General features: G+C 50.8%; 16 protein-coding genes across 16 annotated transcripts; 8 read left to right on the top strand and 8 right to left on the bottom strand.

Moving 5' to 3' along the window:
- Positions 1–12: 12 nt before the first annotated feature.
- SNOG_05122 (hypothetical protein) lies at positions 13–1558 on the bottom strand (the record flags this gene model as incomplete). The annotated part of the gene is made up of 2 exons (XM_001795480.1): positions 13–1319; positions 1537–1558. The coding sequence occupies 2 exons, from the start codon at positions 1556–1558 to the stop codon at positions 13–15; spliced, it is 1329 nt and encodes a 442-aa protein (XP_001795532.1).
- Positions 1559–2114: 556 nt separating this feature from the next.
- Positions 2115–2967, top strand: SNOG_05123 (hypothetical protein; the record flags this gene model as incomplete). The annotated part of the gene is made up of 2 exons (XM_001795481.1): positions 2115–2125; positions 2316–2967. The coding sequence occupies 2 exons, from the start codon at positions 2115–2117 to the stop codon at positions 2965–2967; spliced, it is 663 nt and encodes a 220-aa protein (XP_001795533.1).
- Positions 2968–5038: 2071 nt separating this feature from the next.
- SNOG_05124 (hypothetical protein) lies at positions 5039–6042 on the top strand (the record flags this gene model as incomplete). The annotated part of the gene is made up of 3 exons (XM_001795482.1): positions 5039–5065; positions 5179–5507; positions 5580–6042. 3 exons carry the CDS (start codon positions 5039–5041, stop codon positions 6040–6042), a joined length of 819 nt encoding a protein of 272 aa, XP_001795534.1.
- Positions 6043–7558: 1516 nt separating this feature from the next.
- SNOG_05126 (hypothetical protein) lies at positions 7559–8929 on the top strand (the record flags this gene model as incomplete). The annotated part of the gene is made up of 2 exons (XM_001795483.1): positions 7559–8104; positions 8132–8929. The coding sequence occupies 2 exons, from the start codon at positions 7559–7561 to the stop codon at positions 8927–8929; spliced, it is 1344 nt and encodes a 447-aa protein (XP_001795535.1).
- A 1465-nt stretch (positions 8930–10394) lies between these two features.
- On the top strand, positions 10395–11363 carry SNOG_05127 (hypothetical protein; the record flags this gene model as incomplete). Its single annotated transcript, XM_001795484.1, has 1 exon — positions 10395–11363. The coding sequence occupies one exon, from the start codon at positions 10395–10397 to the stop codon at positions 11361–11363; it is 969 nt and encodes a 322-aa protein (XP_001795536.1).
- Positions 11364–11824: 461 nt separating this feature from the next.
- SNOG_05128 (hypothetical protein) lies at positions 11825–12427 on the top strand (the record flags this gene model as incomplete). The annotated part of the gene is made up of 1 exon (XM_001795485.1): positions 11825–12427. The coding sequence occupies one exon, from the start codon at positions 11825–11827 to the stop codon at positions 12425–12427; it is 603 nt and encodes a 200-aa protein (XP_001795537.1).
- Positions 12428–12809: 382 nt separating this feature from the next.
- Positions 12810–14224, top strand: SNOG_05129 (hypothetical protein). The gene is made up of 5 exons (XM_001795486.1): positions 12810–12956; positions 13010–13108; positions 13237–13493; positions 13701–13788; positions 13840–14224. Exons 2-5 carry the CDS (start codon positions 13034–13036, stop codon positions 14062–14064), a joined length of 645 nt encoding a protein of 214 aa, XP_001795538.1. The 5' UTR covers positions 12810–12956; positions 13010–13033; the 3' UTR covers positions 14065–14224.
- Positions 14225–14267: 43 nt separating this feature from the next.
- On the bottom strand, positions 14268–15187 carry SNOG_05130 (hypothetical protein; the record flags this gene model as incomplete). The annotated part of the gene is made up of 3 exons (XM_001795487.1): positions 14268–14854; positions 14910–15094; positions 15147–15187. 3 exons carry the CDS (start codon positions 15185–15187, stop codon positions 14601–14603), a joined length of 480 nt encoding a protein of 159 aa, XP_001795539.1. The 3' UTR covers positions 14268–14600.
- A 428-nt stretch (positions 15188–15615) lies between these two features.
- On the top strand, positions 15616–16760 carry SNOG_20052 (hypothetical protein). Its single transcript, XM_001795488.1, has 2 exons — positions 15616–16532; positions 16593–16760. The coding sequence occupies exons 1-2, from the start codon at positions 15645–15647 to the stop codon at positions 16689–16691; spliced, it is 987 nt and encodes a 328-aa protein (XP_001795540.1). The 5' UTR covers positions 15616–15644; the 3' UTR covers positions 16692–16760.
- Positions 16511–17575, bottom strand: SNOG_05131 (hypothetical protein). Its single transcript, XM_001795489.1, has 2 exons — positions 17256–17575; positions 16511–17205 (listed from the first exon to the last, which is right to left on the bottom strand). The coding sequence occupies exons 1-2, from the start codon at positions 17550–17552 to the stop codon at positions 16810–16812; spliced, it is 693 nt and encodes a 230-aa protein (XP_001795541.1). The 5' UTR covers positions 17553–17575; the 3' UTR covers positions 16511–16809.
- Positions 17576–19012: 1437 nt separating this feature from the next.
- On the top strand, positions 19013–19469 carry SNOG_05132 (hypothetical protein; the record flags this gene model as incomplete). Its single annotated transcript, XM_001795490.1, has 2 exons — positions 19013–19073; positions 19165–19469. The coding sequence occupies 2 exons, from the start codon at positions 19013–19015 to the stop codon at positions 19467–19469; spliced, it is 366 nt and encodes a 121-aa protein (XP_001795542.1).
- A 34-nt stretch (positions 19470–19503) lies between these two features.
- Positions 19504–20248, bottom strand: SNOG_05133 (hypothetical protein; the record flags this gene model as incomplete). The annotated part of the gene is made up of 2 exons (XM_001795491.1): positions 19504–20145; positions 20231–20248. 2 exons carry the CDS (start codon positions 20246–20248, stop codon positions 19504–19506), a joined length of 660 nt encoding a protein of 219 aa, XP_001795543.1.
- A 183-nt stretch (positions 20249–20431) lies between these two features.
- SNOG_05134 (hypothetical protein) lies at positions 20432–21226 on the bottom strand (the record flags this gene model as incomplete). Its single annotated transcript, XM_001795492.1, has 4 exons — positions 20432–20534; positions 20606–20694; positions 20759–21033; positions 21175–21226. 4 exons carry the CDS (start codon positions 21224–21226, stop codon positions 20432–20434), a joined length of 519 nt encoding a protein of 172 aa, XP_001795544.1.
- Positions 21227–21392: 166 nt separating this feature from the next.
- On the bottom strand, positions 21393–22553 carry SNOG_05135 (hypothetical protein; the record flags this gene model as incomplete). Its single annotated transcript, XM_001795493.1, has 2 exons — positions 21393–22281; positions 22474–22553. The coding sequence occupies 2 exons, from the start codon at positions 22551–22553 to the stop codon at positions 21393–21395; spliced, it is 969 nt and encodes a 322-aa protein (XP_001795545.1).
- A 533-nt stretch (positions 22554–23086) lies between these two features.
- On the bottom strand, positions 23087–23641 carry SNOG_05136 (hypothetical protein; the record flags this gene model as incomplete). Its single annotated transcript, XM_001795494.1, has 2 exons — positions 23087–23239; positions 23261–23641. The coding sequence occupies 2 exons, from the start codon at positions 23639–23641 to the stop codon at positions 23087–23089; spliced, it is 534 nt and encodes a 177-aa protein (XP_001795546.1).
- Positions 23642–23903: 262 nt separating this feature from the next.
- Positions 23904–24240, bottom strand: SNOG_05137 (hypothetical protein; the record flags this gene model as incomplete). Its single annotated transcript, XM_001795495.1, is given in 2 exon segments — positions 23904–23991; positions 24011–24240. 2 exon segments carry the CDS (start codon positions 24238–24240, stop codon positions 23904–23906), a joined length of 318 nt encoding a protein of 105 aa, XP_001795547.1.
- Positions 24241–24892: the final 652 nt, after the last annotated feature.

Below are 24892 nucleotides of genomic sequence, written 5' to 3' on the forward strand. Positions count from 1 at the left end.
TGCAAAATATGCTCACAGCTTCGCCCCCTTCGCCTTCTCCGCCTGCTTGTGTATCTTCAACGCCTCCCTCACGCCTAGATCAATAAGGACATCTTCCGAACCCCCAGGAACCACAAAACTCGGCACCGCGCGATAGAAACTCTCAATCCTCGCCCCTTGCCCCGTCTTCGTCAATCCCAGCCCACCCATGATCTTCAAACACTCCTCCGCGACATATTTACAAACCATCCCGCTCTCCACTTTCAGCAGCGCCGTCGTGCCCCCCAACAACCGCGCACCATCCGCGTCACTCAGCTTCTCCAGCTCATAGATGATCTGCTCCGCCCATGCCTGCAGACTCTCAACCTGGCGCCCCATGTTTCCAAACTTGTTGCGCACAACAGGTTGCTCGATAAGCGTCTTGTCAAACGCCTCGCGCTTGATCGCCCACTGCCACGCATCATGCAGCGCGATGCGACAGCCGCGGATGGCTTGGAACGCGATCCACAGCCGCTCGTGGTTGAAGTTGACCATGGTTTGCTTGAAGCCCTCGCCTTCCTTGCCGATGAGGAATTCCACGGGGACGTACACGTCTTCAAACGTCACGTACGTGGTTGCGCTCAGTGGGCCAGCGATGACGTCCAGTTTACGGGTTTTCAGGCCCGAGGCGCGCGGGATGAGCAGCATGGAGATGCCGGATGCGCCAGGGCCGCCGGTGCGCACGGCGGTCATGAAATAATCGCTAAACATACCGTTTGTGATCCATTTCTTTGTGCCGTTGACCACATAGTGTTTCCCATCCGCCGTCTTCTCTGCGGTAGTTTTGATATTGCGCACGTCTGAGCCCGCATCCGGCTCCGTCACCGCCAGACAGATCCTCTTCTCGCCCGACAGTATCTCGGGGAATATCTTGTCCTGCAGATTCTGGCTTGCGAATTTCAAGAGGGGTGGAGCGCCGACTACGAGTCCGATGAATATTGACGCCAGCCCGCCCGCGCGGATCAATTCGTCCCACAGGATGAAGTCGTGGAACCCGTCCCATTCCTGCGGCGGGATGTTGCCGATGATGGGGTATTTGGACCATTGTGGAGGGATGGATTTGCCGAAGGCGATGGGAACGAGGAGGCCGGCTTGGGCGCATTTGGTGTAGATTTCGGGGTCGACGCGGCCGGCTTCATTCCAGGCGTCGGTGTGTTGTTCGATGTTCTGGGGAGTGTTAGGGGGTGGTGTGGGATGAGTGGGAGGGTGGATGTACTTCTTCACACCACGTTCGGACGGCGTCGCGGAGTCGGTGGTGGCTCTCTTTGTAGTAGGCAGATGGGCGGCCGGTGTACCTTTGCCTGGTTAGTCGTGGGATTCAAGTGTGTGTAAGTGAATGTATTACCAGGCTGGTTCAGCCCATGGCAGTGAGCTGCCGTATGGTTTCGAGAGTCCGTCTGTCATAGTGTGCTCGTGGTGTGGACCAGATTCCGTCAATTGAGAAGTTCTGACGACAAGTATAGGGTATTATATCGGGAATAGCTTCAAAGAGCATAAGCTCATGCTGATATCGGCTACATGATTTGTAGAGAAGGATCATCGCAGTATGTTGACAAGTCAAGCTCGTGTCGCGCTGGACGGGCCGAGGCTCTTCCCCGCACTCTAGAGCTGTGGGAGCGTCCAGTTTCGGTATCTCTGAATGCGCCTACTGTACCCTCGGATGTACTGTTGATTCGACTTGAAAGTCATCGCGGCTTTGCCCCTTTGGAATTTTTTTTTGTGCTGAGCCTGCTGTCGAAAAATGCACGTCTAGTAGCACACTTCAAGACACGCGTGAGCACGTGTTATGCTTAGCGCATGCGATCTATCCAACCTTGGAAGCCTCGCGTACACAGCAACAATCGTTCGCACAAAAGTCAACCCCTCCACCAAACAAAACAAATGATTCGCCGACCCTGAAATCCTGAGGCACGCATCAAGAACATGTCAAATGTCAGAAATCGGTATTTCGGCCTGCTGCCGACCGCGGTCTCTGTGAGAAGCAGCCTTGTATAGAGGCATATTTACGTAGCGCGGTCTCCACTGTCTGGCCGGTACTGCTCGATTGAATTGTACTCCACTCGTCCAGTTCCGGCAGAATCTCAAGCCGTTACAGCATGTCTCTTGAGTTCGTGTCCGCCACATACATAAGATCTGTGTGGGGCTGAAACGCTTGATCTTTTTTGATGTGGCCCCCCTCCCTCCCCAAGGAAATCGCTCTAAGCTTTTACTACAGGTAGAATGCGCTTTCTTGGGTGATCTCCCATTCAACTGAAACCTGGTAAGCTTGAAGAATACTAAATATTATGTTCGTGAAGCCGGTATGCTGGGCCGCAGGATCTGGAGAACCGCAGAAGCTTCGTAAGACAGAACATCAGGAATCAGAAAGCTCTCTTGGCCACCGCTGTGCTAACCATCAAGACGGTGAAGAGTCTCGTAGTGTCCAATTCAAGGACTCTAGTCGACACACTATACCCGGATCGTGACACCATCATCCAAGTATCCGACACCACTTTGGCTCTACGACATTTCAAATTGAAGTACTCAAAACTCCCTTCGCATTTCCTCAAGAAATATGCTCGCTTGCTGGTTTGGGCCGAGGAGGAGTTGGTCATGGTTTATGAACTCTACGAACTACAGGCACAGCTCGCAAGAATTCCACTAGAAGATTTGGCCACTCTAAGTAGGGGCTCACGATGGCAGGCAAGAGTTGCTGGATCGTACTGTCTGGAATTGAAGAGAACTTGCAAAGAGAAGCAACTGCCGTCGCAGTTGACAGAAAACCTTCTACAGGCCCTTATCAAATTCTGCGCTAATTCCCTAGCAAGAACTCGGGCCGCTGATGCTTTAATATCAGGGTCAGGACAGCGGTTTTTCAAGAAGGATTTTACAATGGAGGATTACGTCGAGATCAAGAACCGACGGGTCTTGAAGAGCGGCGGTCCGCCTAGGAAGTCCAGCGCTTCATGAGCAGCTTCCCTAAAGGAGAGGAGGTTTGGACAACTGTCCGGAAAGCTATTGAAATCAAATAAAGGGAATAGCTTCCTATGGCAAACGGCACAGAGATTTGAAAGCCCAAGTTCCGACGGCAGACTATCTTGTTGAAGACTGGCGTGGTGACGTACTGGCGGCCAGCAGACCGTTGAACGTACACATGTACTAGACAAGCGACAAGCCATTTCCTAACGGTCGCCACACGTCTGAACTAAATTTTTTGGCATGTCCGTCTCAGCACAGCAACATGTTCCATCGACAACATGTCGCCACTCGCGAAGCACGTGGAGCTACCAGATCGGCGGTAGCAGTCAAGCGATGGTCCACAACACTGCCGAGGCGATATCGTGGAGTTGTCTGGACCTGCGTCTGCAAGATCTTGCTAGGCAATCTTCCGCTCGGTACAACTTCCTCGCATGTTCGGCGGCGGAACAGACTCCGGGTACCTCGATGAAAACTTTTACATCGCACCAGAGATTCAGTGTTGATTTTATCTGACTCAAGTCCGGTCATGTATTTCATATGCGTTCACAATGTTATACTAATTGAACGTTCTGCTGAATGCACGGTTGTGTTGATGACAGCAATTTTCAGGCGAACCCACGAAGCAAGAAACAAGCGCGATGCGGCTGTGGGCCTGGATCTCTTATCAGTGATCATGCACTTCAAGATACGATTAAAAACAAATCTTCGCCAGGTACACATTGCCGGTAACCGCGTGCGAACAGCACCACTCTTTCGAATCCTTCGCTTCGTCGCGGCAAGTCATGAAATCACATCCTTCGCGGCCAGAGCGTCGCGCCTGACGGCCGCTTGCCGTTGTGATCAACCTGTTCCGGACCGAAGCAGGTATCATGACAGATATGACCAAGGGTATGCTTAGTTCCTTCCCTGCAAGATCGTCTCCTCAGGATTCCGATACGGTAGATTGCGTTTGCGCTCAGCCATTCTACACAATACGACTCGTACGTTTTGGAACTTGTTCTCTAGCCCTTTCACTGTCATTTCGGGTCACACGGTTTTCCATAAACAGCTTTGCATGGTTCTGGTGCCGTTCTTTGCTTCTTTCAACGCTGTTGTCAATAATGACGGGAAGGCACCTTGTCAGTTTTATGACCTTGGCGATCTAGGGTGGGTTTTGCTCAAACACCGGAAACTTTGAGCATTATGGAAACTGACTTCCTCGGCACGGGGATGATGCTGTCGCCACGATGTGCGACTCCACCTTGTGCCGGAGGAAGTCGTTGAGAGAAGCTCATTGGACAGATAGGATAACTTTCTATGCTTGTGAGCCGCGCCATACCCAGAATGGTCTGCACCCGCTGTCACGGGCATTTTAGTAAGTTTTTAGCGTGGAGATTTGACTCGCATCCGACCTACACCCCGGCCCCAATGCGACAGCTGTGGGCCTTTTCACCAACCTGCGAATGCGAACCCTTCAGAACCCTTCGCTCATGGAAGAGACGGGAACAGGGTATCATGCCGTACGCCTCAACATGCATACCCATGGTTTGATTGCTTAACAGCAGAACAGCCTCTTCTAAAGACGCATCCCTAGGCTTTTCGACGTAGTCTGACGATCCCGGCCAGCCCTTCACATCATGTCGAGCTTCGAGGATATGCTGCTGGCGGCGTTTCTGAACCCTCCAGATCCTAATGAGCCTCTACCACCCGCAAATCGGAAAGGAACAATATATGGGATTGTCATATCGTTTTGTGTACGATTACTTGGTACCACTCCAGATCGATATGCGGTGCTAACAGTCCGAGTAGATCTTGTCATGGATAGCAGTCTTGTTTCGACTTTGGGTCAGATTCAAGGTTGTGCGAGAACCTGGCCTAGACGATCTCTTCGTCCTACTATCGGCTGTATGTTGCACGCTGAGAACAGTTTCGAATGATGATAGCTAATATATGCTACAGACAACTGGCATTGTTGGAACGGCATTTGTTTGCCGGTGTAAGTTGCAGTACAACTTTAAGTGACACTTTCTAACAACACGCAGCCGTTGTACATGGACTGGGTCGACACATGCTCTACATCGGAATGGATCAATTCGAGATGTATCTGAAGGTAGGACGGCAACCCACAGCTCATGCGAAAGCTAACCTTTCCAGACCTTCTATATCGAGCACAGCATATACCTAACGCAATGCGCGCTAATCAAGCTATCCCTTCTTCTACAGTACCTTCGCATCTTCAAATCGGGGATCATGCGATGGGTTTGCATCACACTCATCGCCATCGTTAGTCTCTGGGGTCTTGCCTTTATGTTTGTCGGATGGTTCCCATGCTTTCCTATACGAGGCGCATGGCAGCGGAACATTGGCGCAAAGTGCTATGGGTTTGGTCTCGGAAACGTTAATGAGTTCATCATGATCTTCAAGATCCACTCGTCATCAAATATGGTGCTTGACGTTTTGGTTTTCTTGACGCCAATGGTCATCTTCAGGACGCCTACATTGAAGATCAAGAACTTGGTGGCGATGGCGGGTGTGTTCACATGCGGCGCAATGTAAGTACTCCATGCTGTTGCGATTTTGGTCGATGTACCTGGAGGCGAGTCACTTATTAACACCATGCTCAGTGTTGTTGGGATTTCTATCTGGCGCCTCTACGTGATTTCCAACACACAGGCAGCGACATACCCCTACCTCGACTTCACATGGTGGTCACCCATCATGATCGTCTTATCCTGCCTCGAAATCGATCTCGCCATCATCTGTGCATCGATGCCAATCTTCTGGCCGATCATCGAGAAGTCGCTCGCAGCTATCTTCGTGTCCTACGAAGTCGATGTCACAGAAGAGCGCGTACAAGACGAGTACGGCCTCGCATATGAGCTGGAACACACGAAGAGCGCAGGACAACAAAGCTTGAGGAGTGTCAGTGGAACGTCTATGGAAGGTTTGACCATGACAACGGAGGAAGATACAAATAGAGTACCCAAGTTCTCAGTTGGACGTGATCCACTTGAACAGGATACACGAGCAGTAACAGGCTTCCAGGCCAGCGTTGAGACGAGGCCAAAGCCTAAATGGGAGATATAGGGGTACGAACATTACGCGCACCATGATTAAAAGCCTTATCCGTAGATAGATCACTCGGTGTTGGTCGCAAATGCAACAACCTTCTCACATGATACATACGCTCTCTGCAAATTTGAAGGTACGGTGTCACTAGCGGTTGACCCAGTTCCTCGCCCCGTCATTCACCGGTGCGTGGAACTAGAAAAACAGCAAGCTTGCGCGCAGCTGCATCATACAGTACCGATAAGAAAGCAGCCATATAATCGGAGTACCACGTGTGTCTGTGGCGCCGCGTACAGGTTGCTGGGCTCGTACACAAGGTCGAACTAGCTCGAGCCGTACCACAGCCGCTTCAATTCTCCCCTTCCAGACTCTTCAGACATAGCACCGACTCAACTGACGTCATTGAAGATATCGGAGTCTCGGATGCGTCAACCGAAATCAAGCTTTAGAGCTGCCGCATCTCGGAGCTTTTATCGTGTCGCGTTGATTGAGCAATCGGACCTATCCACGCACCGATGTCGATCATTGCGCGCTGCCAGAGATATTAATACTAGGATGATGTGCCGAGCGCACCCTTGAATTAACAAAGTCAGGCTTGTGCGCTTTGTCCCCCCACTGCGAAAGAGTAGACGAAGAGGGGTTAAAGTTCCGCTATTACGCAAGCTCACAGGAAAGTCGATCACATTACGAGGCCAATGTAGAAGGCTTGAGCGACAGGAGCGATAAGGCTCTTGAAGATTGTCAATTGCCTAATTCGGTTTTCTTGCATCGTTTTCCCTAGCTCCGGGACTTTCGACTGAACGGGCAGCTTTATCGAAGCATACTGCTCATCTGACTGGTATTATCGGTATCACGGTGCGCCACTGCAACTGACACAGAATTTGCAAGAGTCATTCGTTCTCGGTAATGAAGATAGTTACTCCAGGCTTCTCGGATCTTCAGAGAGCTGTAGACTGCGCTATTCGAGGCGACACACGGTAGTAAGGCGCCTGGTGTTGTACTGAAAGCAGTGCCATGGTATTGTCGCATCAGTGCTGCTCGAACACAAGTAGTCAGCGGGTGCGTTTTCGAAGATGCCATATTCAGCATCAAGTCCTCTCGACGGATCTATACCATACTTCTCACCCTGAGGAGGCAGCATCAAAATGGTCACGGTGGTTGATCTTTTGACGCTCATAGTTCGTTGACCATGATGCTCACTCAGTTAGCTACCTGGCTAGCTCTATCCAGCATCCCAACCATGGTCAATTCAATGATATATGGGTTCAGTCAAGTAAGACAGTTGGCTTAGCAAGTAGCCCCAACATTGACTAACATAACGACTCAGATGTCGTCCACCTTGGACTTGGACTGGGAGCCTTGTTTCGACAACTTCACTTGTACAAGGATAGAAGTCCCCTTGGACTACGAAGATATAGCCGCTGGCACAACATATGTATCCTTCATTAAGTGGGCAAGCAATTCGACGACGACCAACTGCACAGCTCAAGATATTCTCCTGAATCCGGGGGGACCAGGAAGCAGTGGCATCAATATGCTTCTACTCAATCTCCCGGCCTTGCTACATGCTCTCGGCACCGAGAACAACTTGGTCGGATTTGATCCACGTGGCGTCAACAACCCCGGACCGGTTCTATCTTGCTTTCTTGATGGTGAACTGGGCACATCAAGGCTTTATCGCGACCTCGATACACCAGTCGACATGCACGATGCGAAATCCTATGGAGAGGTGTTCGCTCGTGCTACAGCCTTTGGGGAATTCTGCACAAATGCTCATTCTGCTGCCAATGACACGGCAAAATACGTTAATACTGTCGCAATTGCCAACGACATGCGACACTACATCGAGCTACTGGCGAAATCAAAGGGCCAAAACGTACAGAACGCGCAACTTTGGTACTATGCACTCTCCTATGGAAGCGTCCTGGGAACTACCTTTGCATCTCTATTCCCAAATCGCGTTGGCAGAATTGCTGTCGATGGTATCGTAGATGGGGAGGATTACTACAACGGCAAATGGTCCGCCAATGTGGCTGATGCAGACTACGCCTTCCGCTACTTCTTCCGAAGATGCCACGAGGTGGGAAAGGACAGGTGTGCATTTTAGGCAGATTCTCCAGATGCGATTGAACATCGGTTTGACAAGATTGCTGCTGACCTGCAAAAAATGCCAATACCAGCGACTCTGGGTACACCACTGGTCATCACTCATACGCATCTGAAGATGGTCGTGGCTAAGGCATCTTACTTCCCACTCGAGTCCTACGTGGAACTTGCCAACATGCTCGTCGAGCTTGAAAAGGGAAACGGCACTGGCGTCGCAGACAATCTGGGGCTCGCCCTCAGATTCAACAGCTGCTCGGTACTCCCGCTCTGGTCTTATCCAGACGCGGAGCCTGAGAAATTCATCGCATGCACGGATGCGAATGGCCGCGCCAACCTGACCTACGAGGGCTTCGTCGTGCGCGCGGACGAATTGATCCGCACGAGCAAGTACCTTGGTGAAGCTTGGGCGGCAGGTACTTCGATCAGTTGTCGCAAGCTCGACATCAGGGCGCCGAAGTCACAGGTCTTGAACGAATACCCGAGTGCCCCGACAACCAGCACTCCTCTGTTGTTCCTCTCGGCTTCGATCGATCCAGTCACGCCCCTGAGAAGTGCCCGAAAGATGACGAATCGGTTCGGAGGGGCGAGGTTGCTGATCCAAGACAGTGTTGGACACACGACGACTGCATCAACATCAGAGTGTACGTATGGGTATCTGAGGAAGTACTTTAGCGATGGTTCGTTGCCTGAGGATGGTACTGTTTGTCCTGTTGACGTTTATCCATTCCGCGATGCGCCAGTCGATTGTCCGCTGATAATTATGGAGAGAGGTCTCTTCGGTATCTCATCGTTTCTGTAACAGCGACTACGTATCGCTTTATGATAGCTAGTATGCGGTTTCACCGTCGCGCGTATACTAAGATCTGAATTTATGGGATCCAAGTGCGCCGAGCCTCAATCTTGAGGCAGAGCATTCGATCGGGGCTCTACATATAGGACTGCTCGGGCTTACGTGTAAGCCTCAGGCCTTATGTGTAAGACTTAGGGCTTATGGGTAAGGCTGAATCGCCTTCACCGTCTGGGCAGTTTCAAGCCTTCGGACAACAATCAAACCCACCACGTGGAATAGCGCTAGTCTATCCGAAACACACAGTCCTAAAGGCATTACACGCTTCGCATGGGTGCCAAGATACGATCGCATAGGGTAAGTTTCGCGTAGCCAATGACGACCAGCATCGCATCGCTAGTGTTGTCGGTTTCATTCTCCGATTCGTTGCATTACCATCCTCACCTTTAACGCGTACTGTTATAAACCGAAACTTCGCGTCTCGAAACACGCGCAACTTGGTCAAGTTAACGGCCGTGTGGTTCCGCTTGTCACCCCACGTGTAAACCACACCACATTGCCGCATCGTAAAAGCCCACATCTGACCGGCGTAAAGCCACCCCGCATTCTCGATGCTAACCAACACTTTGTGGTGCGTCCAAGCCCCTATGTGGATGCCAACCCTCACGTTCGGCGCAATTCACTACAGTAGACAAGGCCGTGCACAGACCGTAACCGTCATAGTCTCGCTATGGTACTCCTCCACAGCGACATGGACTCCGTAATCAAGCAGTCTAGGTCTGACGGTGCTATTCTTATAGTATCTACGTAAGACCAACAGTTCAGTCGTTTTTTTATGCGGTCGCCGTGCGTACATTCTCGCCACATTTTCAACTTTCAGTCCTTTGCGTGACACGACAAGATGCCTGGACTCGTACCCGATGGAATCCAGGTGCCTCCTGGCGTGGATCCAATGAGCTACTATCTGCAACTTCCAGCCATGTCTCCCGCTCAGGCGCACGAAGGAGCGGACATGACGATGACAACCAATGGACCGGATCAAGTGTGGTTCGTCGTCGTTGCGATACTTTGTATCACGATACCGGCTCTATTTCTGTCTTTGAGGGTTTATACAAGGGTGGCAATCGTAGGAGGCTTTGAGTTGGCGGACTGTAAGTACTAGTCGGACTTCAGGCGTGTTCAATTTGCTGACCTGTGTAGACTTCTTATTTTTATCATTTGTAGGTGTATCGAGCGCAGCATGTCAGCGACCACCATCTAAGTAAAGACACAGCCTCTGATCATCGTCGAACTTGTCCTAGGCTATTTCATGATTTACTGGGGTGCCGGCGTCCATCAGTGGCAGGTAACATTGGAGCAACTGTTCAATCAGCTCTACGTAAGTACTCATCCGTGTCTCTGTCGCGATCTGAACTAATATTTCCAGTGGGCGAACCTCGCGCAAGTCGTATATTGCCCGCTCTGTTTCTTGGTGAAGATGGCCATTCTCCTGCAATACCTCAAGATGTTCGCACCTTGTCGCAGTGTAAACAGGTTGATGTTCTTCGGCGCATGGGCAACAATAATAGCGACCTTCGTCGCATATGTCTTCTTCATGTTCTGGACGCTGTTCTACTGCGCGCCGCGGAAAATGATCTGGTTCAAGCTCACCCCCGGCGGGAAGTGCCACGACGTCAACAACATTATTCTTTCCCAGGGCGCTTTCAACATGATCTCCGACATCGTCATTCTCCTTCTACCCTCCGCATCTTTGTGGCGACTGAACGTGCCTTTGTCGAAGAAGATCTTCGTCACTCTCATGTTTGCGACCGGTCTACTGTATGTATACACCTTGTTACTCATGGGCAACACTGACTGTGTGAACAGAGCATGCGTTGCATCTGCCATGCGCATCGTCTTCACCGTGGAAATTGCACCAGTCATTGCCAAGGCAGACGTCTCCCACAATGGCCTCTTCATTGGCCTCTGGACCGAAGCCGAAGCCTCACTTGGCTTCATCATAGCTTGTGCCCTATGCCTACCAAAGCTGATACAGGCAAAAGGAAAGAAAGTACGCATGGCTCTCACTTACGCCTCGGGACCATGGTCGTCAAAACTCAGGAAGAGCGACTCGTGGAATGGACAAAAGAGTACCCAGGTGGACTCAAGATCTTCGAAGCAAGAGGAACTTGGTCGGCCAATGTACTACGAGGAGCGGGAGGAGGTCAAACGGCTCACACAGGCTAAGCTACAGCCTCAAAAGCACCAACATGACCTGTACGTCATACCTAGTACAGCAGGGAGCAGTGTATATGCACCCAGCATCTATTCAGCAAGTCAGTACTCGCTGGGCACCAAGTCGAAGCGTTGGAGTCAGGATGTGGAAAGCATAGACATCGACTTGGGAGTACATGACCGTGCTAATGGATCGCGAGCCATTGAGTCGCGAAGTATGATACGCCTATAGAAATCTAGATAACTTTTGGATAATGAAATTCATGAGCTTGAGCAAGCCTGTTTGTTCTCAGTACTATGTAGAACGCTCTGATTTACTGGGAATACATTGAGGACATTGAGGCTATAAGATCAGCAACTGAATGCTTGCAACATGCCGCTCCTTCACCGCCCCAGTAAGTACAAGTTCGGCGTGGCTTAGCGGTGCCATGGATTCTCAGTGAACGTACATGCACAGTGAGAGTGAGAGCTTCAAGCAAATGCACTAGAAGGTCAGCGAATATGTGGCTGCGCCCTTCCTCCACCTACATCAGAACTAACCCGGATTCGCATCTTCCCACCGCTCGCACTCGGACATGTCGAGGATTTCCAAACTGTCCTCCGGTAATAGCATGGCATCTATAGCTCCGCGCGCCAGGCGAGTAACGTCGCGTCTCGAGCATGTACAATAAAGACTGACGAGGTAATAGCGAAATGGTCGTGTCTGACACCATCATCGTCAGGGTGGGCGATGAGAGAAAGGACTACACCTTACACAAGCGCCTTTTGATCCACCACTCTGAATACTTCCGCGGTGCTCTCTCAGGCAACTTCCGCGAGACGAACGACGGCGTCATCACTCTGGAGGACATAGCCACAGAGTACTTTGACGTATTCGTAGATTGGCTTTACGAGAAGGAGATCCCCAAAATCAAACCTTCGGCTCTTGGAAAGGGTCAGAACTCGACTCTGCTCCGCACATATGTCTTGGCCGACAGATTCATGGTTTTTGGACTCAAGAACGCAATCCTCAAGTTTTTATTCGACATGAACGAGCACGGTAGAATGGTCCCAACCTATGCTACCATCACGTACGCTTTTCAGAACTTGACAGAGCACGATCCGCTTTTGCAGTTCATCGTCGATATGTTTTGTGTCAACAATGCCATAGATTCATGCTCCCCCGAATTCGAAAACACGGACCAATTACGCCAGGTGCCCCAAGAGGCCTTTGCTCGTATATTTGTGAAGATGCGCGCTATCAAGGGCATGGCTAAGGAGGAGAAGAAGCTGAAAAGGAGCGCATACAAAGTCTGAAAATGGGAAAGGTCTGGAGGGGGTTGATAGAGCCGCATTCGGGCTCCGAACGCTGTCAGTGTACACTGCGCCTTTCGGGTTCTTGAACATGTAGGTTGCTGTTGCACGTATGTCAATTTCATCGTAGGCGTCCAACTGGGACAAACGAAAGACACTAGGAACGAAGATTCTCAAAAGTTCGGTTCGAGATGATTGACATGTGATATGAGTTTGCGCAGGTAGATGCACACGTGTGTGCGTAATGCTCTCGGACATTGAGCGTAACACGAGAATGAAGCGTGACGTGAATCGCGGCTACCGGCCGCTTGTCAGCCTTGGCATCGCGCTAAGGGAACCCCGACGCCATTCGTCATTTACCATAAGCAACAATTCATCACCTCCATCAAGTGTCGCTCTTTTGATACTACTCTTCCACAACCCTTGCCAACACTGTCGCATTAGCTTCCAAAGCTAGGCAGCAGCTCTTCAATCAGCTAGCATCACGCGTATCTACTAAAACAACATCACGTACTGTAGCCACAGTAGCCTTGTAAGCTCCGAAGCCCGCGCAAAGCTGTTTCTCGCTTCTGACACACTTTTCAGAGACTTCCTTAGACGAACGCAATCATGTCGGACGTTGAGATCGAGCAGAAGCGAGAGGAGGATGAGCGCCTCGACACCGCAGAGGACCCCAACGAAGAGGTACGATTGATTGTGCGACTGAGCCGCGCAAAGCTCTAGTCAACACGGCGCGTTATGTTACGCTGGCCCTCTAAATGCGGGCTCATCCGTATATACCACAGCAAACAGCTGCTGACAGAGCCATATAGGAAGAGATCTCGGCGATGAGGCGACGCGTACAAGAGATGGAGGAGGAAGCAGCCAAGCTCCGCGAGATGCAACAATCTCTCGACACAGAGCGCCACGAGATGCGCGAAAGCAAAGAAGATGTCGATGCGCGGAGTGTCTTCGTTGGCAACGTCGACTACGGCGCAAGCCCTGAAGAGATTCAGGCACATTTCCAGAGCATTGGCAGCATCAACCGTGTCACCATCCTGCTAGACAAGTTCACAGGTCATCCCAAAGGGTTAGTACAAAGAGGAGGCTTTCTTTGAAGAGTCACGCACAGTCACATGCTTTGACATTCTAATGGCGCATTGCTGCGCGCAGCACCGAGCGCGCAATGAGTCGGAGCAGAAGAGTCATCCAGCTTTGACTCACGCTTTATCTTATCGTCTTTCGCGACCTGGCAAGAGCTTGGCAGAAAGATCGGAACGCTAATGAGCGTATGCAGGTACGCGTATGTGGAGTTCACTGAACCCAGTCTGGTCAACGAAGCGCTAGTGCTCGACAACAGCGTCTTTCGCAGCCGGAATCTGAAGGTAGGCCAAGTCACGATGCCAGCATGGCTAAGATTACTCACACTTTCCCAGGTTGTACCCAAGCGAACCAACCTCCCTGGCATGACACGAGGCGGACGCGGAGGCCCTCGCGGAGGTCGTGGTGGCGGCGGCGGATATGGAGGCCGCGGTGGACCGTACGGTGGACGTGGAGGAGGCGGATACGGCGGTGGTGGCGGCGGCTATGGCCCACCACGAGGAGGTGGTTACCGTGGCGGATACCGCCCAAGAGGAGGGCCCGGATTCCGCCCATACTAGACAAACTCGCAACATGTCACGAACTATGCGACTTCGGTCAAACTTTCAGCACTTTGTGGGTTTGGCGCTGTAGACAAAACTCAGTTTGAGATTGTAACGAAGGACGGGAATCAGTCACTTTCAGTTCAGGTTTCGAGATGTATTAATACGGATATCGGTACGATGGGATCTCAGTCACAATCTTGCTTGAGAATCTGGTCCACTTGATGTGCAATTGGAGGCACATGGAATTAGAATAGTAATCATTTCCTCATTTACGAATGTCTCCTCGCTGTCCAGCCATGATAGGAGAGCAGGTATCATAAATCCCAATCGGTACTTTGCTCAGTATAAAGCAATGCGCCTCTGAACGCCTGGTATGCGCCACGCCGGAGCGTGATCCCTAGCGACACCCCTCAGTCCTCTCGCCGTATGTGCATAGCCATGTCTCGAGCCGTCGCCGCCGCAGCCACGCCCCGACGCCATCTTTCCATGAACACCACGGACGGCGGGCGGGCGAACCCATCGGGGACGACCTCCTCCTCCGGCACGACCACCTAAGGCGCAGGATTCTCCTTCACGATGTTCTTAACCTTCTTTTCGTATGCTGTCCGATCCTTCTTGAACAAATTGAACGCATCGGCCTGCGCAGGCGACTCCGGGTTCGGCTCATCCAGCAGCGACTGAATGCCCAGCAGAATATCCTTGATCGTAATCGCAGGTTTCCACCCCTCTTCCTCATTGAGAATCGAGAGACAAACCGTGCCCGAAGGGTAGACGTTTGGGTGGAACAGTGGGGGTACGAATTTGCCTAAGCAGGTAGTTGTCAGCTTGGTGCGACTGTATTTCAAGAGTGGGAGACGTACACTTGGGTGGCTTGGTAGGGTACTCATCCGGAAACGAGACTTCTAGCTTGAACAGCCCGCCTTCCCAGATTGTCTTTTCTTTGCCGGGTACGCCGCAGTCCCATTTCTTTAGGTCCATCATGCCGTTTGCGCCGCGCATGGGCTTTGCGAAGAAGCCGAAGGGATGGTCGCGTCGCCATTGCTTCCTGGGGTGTGTTAGTGAGCTGTAGGAGTGTGAAGGGTTTTGGCGATATGTACCTCTCCTCGGATAACCGGTTCATACATAGAGTGCCTGACATCTTGGTTGTGGATAAGGCTGATTGCGCCTAGATCCGCAGTGGTTCGAGGGATTGTTGCGCAGCTATTCAAGCGAATGCGAGGTGCGAACGATGGGACGTTGCAGTGAACTGCAGCGCGGAGCAGCGACGTGCTTATATAGTATTGTGGAGGCGCGGTGAAGGTGAGCGAGGAGCAATCACACGATGGTAATACCAGGTGAAGTTGACTTTAGGTGCACGTGACGCAGCATTTATTCGGCAGCCAGCGCGCTGGGATCAAGGCTAGAACCGTCGATGCGGCAGGCGCGAGGGCCCCGCGCTAGTAACTTGCCCCGCTAATCGCTGATGGCTGTTGGCGGGCCGAGGCTGACGGTTGGCCTGCAGGACCTCATGAGTGATTCTCGCTGTGCGTTTGATCTTGTGACTTTCTGACACTTGCCTTTACCAACGAAAAAATCGAAGAAAGGAAGCAAATACGATGGCGGACACGCCAGTGAAGAAGGAAGAGCAGGAACCAGCCAAAGTGGCGGCTGCCACTGCCCCTCCACCCGAAGTCGCATCTGATCCTGAGGAAGATGATCTGTCAGACCTGGACGACGTACTGGACGAATTCGCAAACACAAAGATCGACTCCAAAGCCCCAGCAGCACCCACAGCCAAAGCACAAGATGCGCCCGCATCAGCACCTTCCGCGTCCGGACCAGGCAGGCCAGAAGACATGTCCCCTGGCGCACTCCTAGTGGAAGACGAAGACGCCTTCGCCAAGCAACTTCAGAAAGAGATGGAGCAGCTCCTTGGTCAGGGCGACTTTGGCAAGCAATTCGAGGATATCATGAAGGAGATGAGCCTGGAGACTGGTGCAAATCCCCTAGCCGCAGACCCGCCATCATCCTCGTCAAAAGAGGGCAAAGGAAAAGCAGAATCGTCAGAAAGCGCTGCAAAAGCTGAGAAGAACTTCCAAGAAACCATCAAAAAGACCATGGAGCGCATGCAGAACTCTGGCGATGCTGCCGGGGCTGCCGCTGCTTCATCTAGCCAAGACGACATGTTGGCGCAAATGCTCGCGTCCATGGGCGAGGGAGGTTTCGGCGGCGGTGATGGCGATGACGAGGACTTTAGCAAGATATTGATGGGTATGATGGAGCAGCTGACAAACCGGGAGATCTTGTACGAGCCGATGAAGGAGCTCAACGACAAATTCCCGAAGTGGATGGAGGCGAACAGCACCAAAGTGGAGGCCGATGATCTGAAGCGGTATCAAGAGCAGCAAGTGTTGGTGAAGGAGATCACAGAGAGATTTGAGAGGAAAGGGTATAGCGACAACAATGCAGGTGACAGAGAGTATATCGTAGAAAGGATGCAGAAGGTATGTATTGCTCCTATCTCTGATGGTGATGCTATATTGCAAACGGCTAACGTGATGTAGATGCAAGCTGCTGGTTCGCCGCCACCCGACCTTGTAGGCGATATGAATGCTGCGCAAGAAGTATTGCAGGATATGGACCAAGGATGTCCGACTCAGTAGCTACTTCAGACCCAGGTCTGGTACCCCAGATCTTCCTCAAATACCCAATGTACAAATTCTGTTCTTACACCTTTACCCCACGATGGGTGACGTATATTAAGAAAGCGAGGCTAACTAATCAACCATCGGTCATGTCCATGTCCATCGCTCCTGTGTCTTGGAAGCTCGCACCCATTTGTTGCGATGAATGCTGGTACTGTTGGTCAACTGCACAGTCCATGAACAGCTGGTCGTAGTCTTCATCGTCGCTACCGAAGTGTTGTGACGCCGCGTCATTTTCCTGGTCTTGTTCCTCCATTGCTGCGATCATTTGCTGCAGCTCGTACTCTTCTTGGGCAGCTATGTAGTCCGCCTCGGTCATCTCATGTGTCGATTGAGGCAATGGAGTCGTCCAATCAGGCAAAGGCGCGTCTTCGATGATTTGTTCGACCATGTTGTCATCCTCCTTCGGGGCTTGACGCGCCTTCTCCGCTTCCCAGCGTTTGCGCTCAGAGACGAAGTCTAGTTGTTGGATCTACGTATGATTAGTACAAATTCAGATCGTGGCATTGGAGTTGCGCATACCTGTTCTCCTCGTGCCTCCCACTTCTTGTCCTCGCGTCCATTCTGTACGCGCTTGAAGAACATGTCCCTCCTCCGCTTTGTCGCCGCGTCGCGCGTCTGAATCACGGGATTTGCCTTGTACGCGCGTTGCGGTGTAGGAGATTTCTTGTCGTTCGATTGTGAAGCCATGCTGAAGTCGAATAGGCGTGGCGCGACATTTGCGGATCGTTCCGAGAGTGGTGATGACCTTGGTGGCGTGTACGGCGAATAGTACTGCTGCTGTGGTGGCATGGAGAAAAAGGAGCTTGTGAGCAGCATGTTGTTCGAGTGTGTCGGTGGTGGAGTGGTAACAGTAAGGATTGTTGAGGATGTGAGAGTGTTCGTGGGTTGTTGCGGGCTTTAATGGGGTGGATGAGGTTGGGAGGGAAGGATGATGCGCACTTCGCGAAACGCGTCGGGAAGTCGCGCTAGTACAATCGATAACATCGCGTATCACGTGTACCCTGCAGCCCCCATCAGCGCCTCCCCGGCGACTTGCGCCAACAGCGACGGTACGAATTCCTGCGCTAAGCATCTTCTTGTACCTGTACCAAGAACTTTCCCGAGGTTGTGGACTAGATCAAGTCATATGTTGTGCGAGCCGTGATTAGGACTCAATAGCTCAGTCTAAGTGTGTATACGCGGTCACTGCAAGCCATCCGGTCAAGTATAACCCCGATCGTAGACATGGCCCAAAGCTGCCATGCAGGCTTCGAAACCAGAGATTCCTGGGAGGATGTATTCGAATTCAGGCTAAGGCTCCCGTGACCCATTTCTAGCACTTATTGCACGGCCACCTGCAATCGAACGCATGCTGTGGCATACTTGTCCTGCTCGACATCGAAACTACTCGGGCACCTGCAATCGAATGGACGCTGTGTCGTGCTTGTCATACTTGACATCGAATGTACTTATCCCGTGGGTCTAATAGGCGGTATTTCTGCCCGCTGTGGTGCATACTATGGTAACATCACGTAGTACTCCAAGCGATGTGCATGTCGACATGATTTTCGGATCAGACAAGGTTCAGTAAGAAAAGGCTATATATTTGTAGCATACGCCACGATAACCTTCGCGTTCAAGCTCTTTCGAATCCTTATTCTGGCCCAATCATACTCTAAACATATTCTTCGCTGACAGTAACGTTGCGATTACCTAACGATAACTCGATTTACCCAGCCTGGTCCTCACCTTCGGTGCTCTGATATCAAACCAGTGTCTTCGTCATGACTGACACCAACGAGGCTACTTTGGTCATATGTTTTGGAATCTTTACACTCCTAGCTACACTCGCTGGGCTGCATTACAGAGACTCGCTTTGCTGTCTTTGCTGCCGTGTCCTTTTCAACGTATGGAACCACCGTACGCTAGATGCTGCTCATGATTGACTGTTGCTGATCAATAGCGCAGACGGCGTCGAGGATGTTGAAGCAGCGGCTGGAATGATCCATCGGAGATCCACTGGTCTTTCATTGGAGACAGACCATACTTTCGTCGAGATGCAACCGCATACTACTTTGCTGCTCTACTTTGATTCTTCTATGACTTCACCAGCTGTACCGGTTGGAGCTCGCGATGGCTCATGACATTGGATCCCTGTAGGCAAGGGTATTCGGCGGTACAGGTGCCACGATGGGGACTTTAAGAGCCCACAGCATGGCGACCTCACATTACCATTTCGAACGCTGACATGCCACACGCAATGAAAAGGTCCAATTGCGAAGATATCCCCGGAAATTATGTCTCCACAGGGAATCCGAATCTGTGAAGCGCCGTCGAGTCGCGGTCTCGACACTCACAGTAAGCACGCCCCTCTTGCATCGACATACAATTCGAAGCCTGACATGAACACAGCACCTGAGATAGTGACTCCCTGATAACCCATACTCAGAGATTGTTGGGGAATACATAGCCCTGCGAGCATCGTCTCTGGGAGTGATACCTGTACCAGAAGACCTAGTGAACACTGTGAGCATGGTTTCGGCTTCTCAATCGCGGGAGCTGCTTCAAAATATACGAGATCGGGAGACGCGGCTAGTCACAGTGAGCAGAGCGATACAAAAGATAACATATGGGACGTACTTTGCGTCACTTGCGATGTCACTGAGAAGGTCCTTTGCCGGCAACGTGCTGATGGAATCTGACCTTGGTGATGGCGAAGGGCTATCTGAACTACCCTCATCTCACAAGAACTAGATATATAATCGTAGCTTGAAGAGACCATATCTCCCTAAGAGAATCGAATTTTGCACTCTGCATCATAAGCCTTCAACTGGTCCATTTTCATATCCACCAGCTTTTCCATCTCTTCTTTCGTCTTGTCATCAAGTTCATCAAGCTCATCATGCCCATCCTTGTGAAGTGCAGCCCAATAGACCGCATCTACGTCGAAACTCTTTCTAATGCCGTAGTCGAACCAGAACCTTCCGCTGTCCCAAGAATCGCGCATCAGAACCGAAAGAGGTGGGTCGTTTTGAACTTCTTCCGAGGTCGTCCTCATTTCTACCTGCTCCAAGACTCGTAAAAATTGCTGCATTCGCGGCACATAGCGGGTCACGAACTCTTCCATAGAGTGATGTTCAAGCCACATATCAGGCCCCAGTAGAAGTAGCCACCAAGGTGGGTCGTAGGCGAACTGGGCTGGCATACTGTTTGCGAACTCAAAGTCTAGCACAGCCGTGATACGGAGAGTTTCTGGATCTGCAAGCATGTTGGAGGGTTGGAGGTCATCGCAGTACGGCTTGAAAGGACCAGTGTCATCGAGGCAGTAGCGGGAGACGAGCTGCCTGAACTGACGGCGCGCAATAAACCGCTTTTTAGCATCTTCCCGGCTGTTGGCAAGGTTCCGCTGTGTTCGGAAGTGGACAAGATGCTCGTCAGCATAGAGAGTCGAGATACGCCTTGGCAGACGAAAAGGGAGCTGTCGGAAATCCGCCCGTAGGGTAGCCTGAGGCTACAGTCCTCAGTTCGTTCATGTTGTACGTCAGAGGTCTTCCGCCGGCAGTCCATTCGTTGGAGGATGAATTCTTTGATACCGCACCGATAGTAGAAAAATCTAGATTAGAGAGTTGCAACATGTAATCGGCGAGTTGCTCGTAAAGATATTCCAGTATTTTGTCGTCCACGTCAGTCTTGAGGATTACCTCATCTTGCTCGGTCTACGTTGGCTGCTGTAGAATAGTCGCAAGGGAGATACCATCAACATAATCCATGATCATGAATGGACCTATGTGCTGAGGGCTGTCTCCAGCCGTACCCCAACTGGTTACCTTAGGTATGGGAATTGTGGTCTTCTCACTAAGGAACTGTAAAAAGTGGAACTCGTTTCTAACCTTCTCGTCTTGGAAAGCTGTAGCTGTATATCCGATTGTGTCCTTTCTTCGAAGAAAACATCTGCTTCATCTAGTAAGACGACGCATCCCTGATGTCAATGTAGGAAGTCAGTGGATGTCTCTTATGCACCTCAGACACGGTGACATTCTTACCCATGTACTTCCAATGAACAGTACGGATTCTAGGTATTTCTCTACACCTTCTGCGTCCGTTCCGATGTCGCCGCATGTCACTCTATAGAGTGGTCTCTCAGCGAATTCAGCCACACTCTCCGCAGTAAGTGTCTTGCCTGTCCCTGGACCTCCGTGGAGTAGAATGATCAGGCCTTCTCCTTTGCCGTCCATGAAATCTGTCTTGACGGTCTGCTTCTGTCCAATATGAACACTGATCAACGCTCTAATGAGCTCTTTCTTTTCTTCTTTGAGAACTAGTCGATGGTTAAACGCAGTTTTGTTCCACTGAATATCATGGATGTGCTTCACTAGCAGTCGATCTTTGTTTACTTTAGTGATGAACTCAATTCGCGCATCATATATGCTTACTCCATTTTTTGTTGTGAAATCCATACCCTCGAATGAAAGCTGGCAGAAGGAGAGCGAAAGGCTCCGGAGGAATGTCATTGTTGCCCATTATGTGTTCGTCCAGGTCAGTGCGAGCTTCTGCTGCGCTATCATCTTCGTTTTCGTCTCCTTCTCCGCCTCCGTGCATCAATTTATAAGTCGCAGTATCTATCATGTACCGTAGATTGACCTGCTATCATCAGCAATGTCTTGGAACCTTTCGAAATTAGGAGTGTAATACAATTTGGACTTCCATGCCTTGCAAGGGCACGCCATAGTTAACGAACTTCCTGGAGCGGCAAGCCCAGAAGACCTCCCCTCGATGCTGAAGCTCTTGCTCCATATGTTCATGTGCATGCCTTAGTGGGTATGCATGCAGATCGGTGATAGGGATTGTGTCGCTGTCGGAAGGCCAAGAGATGACCAGGACTACTTCATTCCTGAAGAATTTTCCGTCGAAGTCCCAAGACCAACATCGCAGACGAAGAGCTCCTTCTTTGATATCTGGGCAAGATGTGCAGACATAAGCCCGCGGCTGCCCAGATTCTTGGGTAACGACCACAGCCTCAGGGCGATAGAGCTTGGCCCAATGTTTCCTATTAGTCAATCCACGGTGGAACAGGCCTTCTGCTTCCGCAAATTCGGAACTAAGACGTGCTTCAAGGTACCAAGAAAGATTTCTCATATGCACCAGTTCCGTATTAGCTACTATAGGTAGGGCTGTCTGTCGCACGGTCTGCTCACGAAGTTCTTGATTTCGATAGTAGAGTTCCAGGTATGGGTATACCAGGCTTTTAGGATGTTGCCTGATGCTTAAAGGTTCGTGTTTTTGATCATCTTCTTCGCCTCTGGAGGCTTTTCTCCTGGAAGTTTCGAGAAACATGTCCAGTGCCTGATCTAAGCCTGCCGAGAGTATGAGTTTCTCTGCGCGTGGCGTTGCAGGCTCAGTATCCCGAGGAAGTGTGTAGAAATATGGCCTCGCCTGATGGGCAACAACGCTATCCATATACGGCATGGGCATTCGCTTGAAGCTATCCTTGAACTCATCGTGATGCGCTGAGCAGTCGTACGTCATGTACACGGCAAAGCTGAGGGCAGGGTGGTCCTCAAGATAGCTTTCTAAGTCGTGTAGTGGCTTCTCGCCGTGGAGATGAGTCGTCCGGTTTGAGCGTGCTGGCAAAAGTGGTATGTCGAAGTAATCTGCGCTCGAATCATGGTGTTCGTGGTAAAGATCTTTGCGCGTACATTCCACGCAGTGAACAACAATGTATCCACTTTCTACGATCCCAAGACGTACATTGACTGACTGCGCATCAATTTGACTGCCAGTCGGAGATCGAGGGCTTGTGTCGTCTCTGCATCTTTTCTTATTGATGTGTATGTCCATCATAGCCGATAGCGACAGGGTAAGAGCAGGAATGGAACGATATTGACCTATTTATCTTCGGATGAGACGAGGAAAGAAAGGAATTTACTGGTGTGACAAGGGTCTTCATAGATTAGAGTCGGAAAATCAGCAGGTCTTGCCAAGTAATTCTCCGCTTGTCCAGGCGCCTGTTGCTGTATGTAAGGCTTAGTAACGTATGCAGTTAGCATGCAGCCCGTGTGGCTGTGTACAGGCGTTGCTTTCGTTTCCGAAGGCATGCAAGTTTTTCAGGGCATGTGGCTTTCTTCACTATTCTGAAACAACGACTGGGTATATAGAAACCATGAAGTGCCTCCCGCCTTATCATTTTAGAAAGAAGCAGCCTGTTCAAGCAGGAGATTATGTATGTTAGATGCCAGTACGCTCACATTAAAGCTTTACACAGAGGAAAGTGCTAACTAAAATGAAGCCAAGTTGCTTTTAATGTTAAAAGTTCGTCCGTGCGTAAGAAAGACCGCAATCGCTCTTGCTGAGACCTCTGCATTGAAAAAAATTTAAGGGTGGTATGAGTCTGTCAAATGACCCGCCCGAGCCGTATGGTAACCACTGAGAGCCATGAATTGCGACTTAAAACGCTCCTTGTGCGCCGTTGTATGGTCTTCTGAGATGGTGTAATTGATTGGTTTCTTAGATTCTCGACCCGTGAGCTGTATAGGGTTGTCTATTACTGTTTGTTGCAATGTAGAGTCTCCAAAAAGTGTGGCGAGGCCATAACTCATTTTACCATTCATGAGAGAATCCTCCTCTACGCGAGGCCTCAAATTGGGGGACGGAGCACGACTTGTCTCTGCCTGGTCGTTGGCATTGGCAGGTGGTGGTGGCATCTGTCGTGGTACGTTGAAATCTACTCCACGGGGCGACATATCGGGGTAGAACGAGGGTGGTATACTTGGTGGTTTTGCTGCGGGATCAAATTGCCTAGTGGGTGCTTTCTGCGACCAAAATACATCCTCGCCACCTCGATGAGAATGAATGGACTGTGGCGTCAGTGGTGTGATTGATAATTTTGGAGTCTGCCTGAAACCCAACAAAATCAGGTCTTCATCCATCGTGTCCGAGGGGTAGTCACCAACTGTCTTTAGGTATGGTGTATGTGAATTAGAATCGAGGTGTGGAAGATGGGAACTCTCCAGGGAACGCTCTATGGAATGTTTTGATCTGCCAAAAATATTGGCATCATCCTGGTTCTTTGTGGTAGGCGCGTGTCCCGACTGATGCCGCACGCATTGAGCCTTTGTTGAAAATGAGCTATCGCAATTGGGGGATTTGCACTGGTAGAGCAGCTTATGATAATCTACACCCCTTAGTATATCACGTGACGATATGTAATGGTCGGTCACCTACGGCTTGATCGATGTCTGTGAAGATGCTGAGAGGATGGATACCTTCTTCCACATCCCTTGTATGAACACTCATACCTCCCGCCTGCTCTGTCCGCTAAAGCCAGACGAACGTCGGGTTGGGGCCGTTCACGTGGCACATGCAGGCCGCGAAGATCATCCTCTCCGAATGAGCTTGTCTGTCTTCTCTGCCGTCGATCCAAAACATCAGAAAGTCCGCGATTTCGAGAGATACTGAAAGTGCTGCTATTCTGTTCTCGAAAACCCTTGGATTTTAGTGATAATTTAGGGGCGTTGGGCTTAGCCATTTTGACCTTCTACCAAGACTTTGCTGAGGCTTTAGACCTCGGCTGTTAGCGAACAGAAACCTCCTGGTCTAGACTGACGTGACAGTGCTCTCTTCGACTTGATTGTTGAGAACGGGCCACAAAATTATCCTATTCTCAGCTCCAAAGTGAAGTGAAGGTAATTGATCGAATGCCCGCACAGAGCACGCAAGGTGTAGTATCAGGAGGCGAGAACAGATTGATCAAGGGATCGTATTATGCGGATGGACGAAGCCATACATAAGTCACGACAGAAAGGTAGTGACGGGCGTCTGGGGCTTATGTTGGTTTGCGCTGTCTGCCAAGGTCAGTAGCTGCATGTTGCACAGCCGAGCTCTTGCGCACCTTCCTGAAGTCATTACTGCAGATTTAGACTGGACTCTTGCGCTCACATGGTGCGATAACGCCTTTACTCACCATGTATGGGGCTATGCCCTGGACCTAGATGTTCCTCAATTTTGGTGTCAGCCGATCCACGCGAGGGATATATGGGGGTAGAGTCACAGTCCTAGACATCCGCTCTTCTCATCTTAAGGGCAACAATGGCTTGTGCATTGCAGCACACCAGCTCGTCTCCGCTGTGTGATTTAACCGCGAGCGGTGGAAGCATGTCAACAGAGGCCATCGAAAATCA

Source organism: Parastagonospora nodorum, assembly GCF_000146915.1.
Source record: "Parastagonospora nodorum SN15 chromosome Unknown scaffold_7, whole genome shotgun sequence".
Lineage (NCBI taxonomy): Eukaryota > Fungi > Ascomycota > Dothideomycetes > Pleosporales > Phaeosphaeriaceae > Parastagonospora > Parastagonospora nodorum.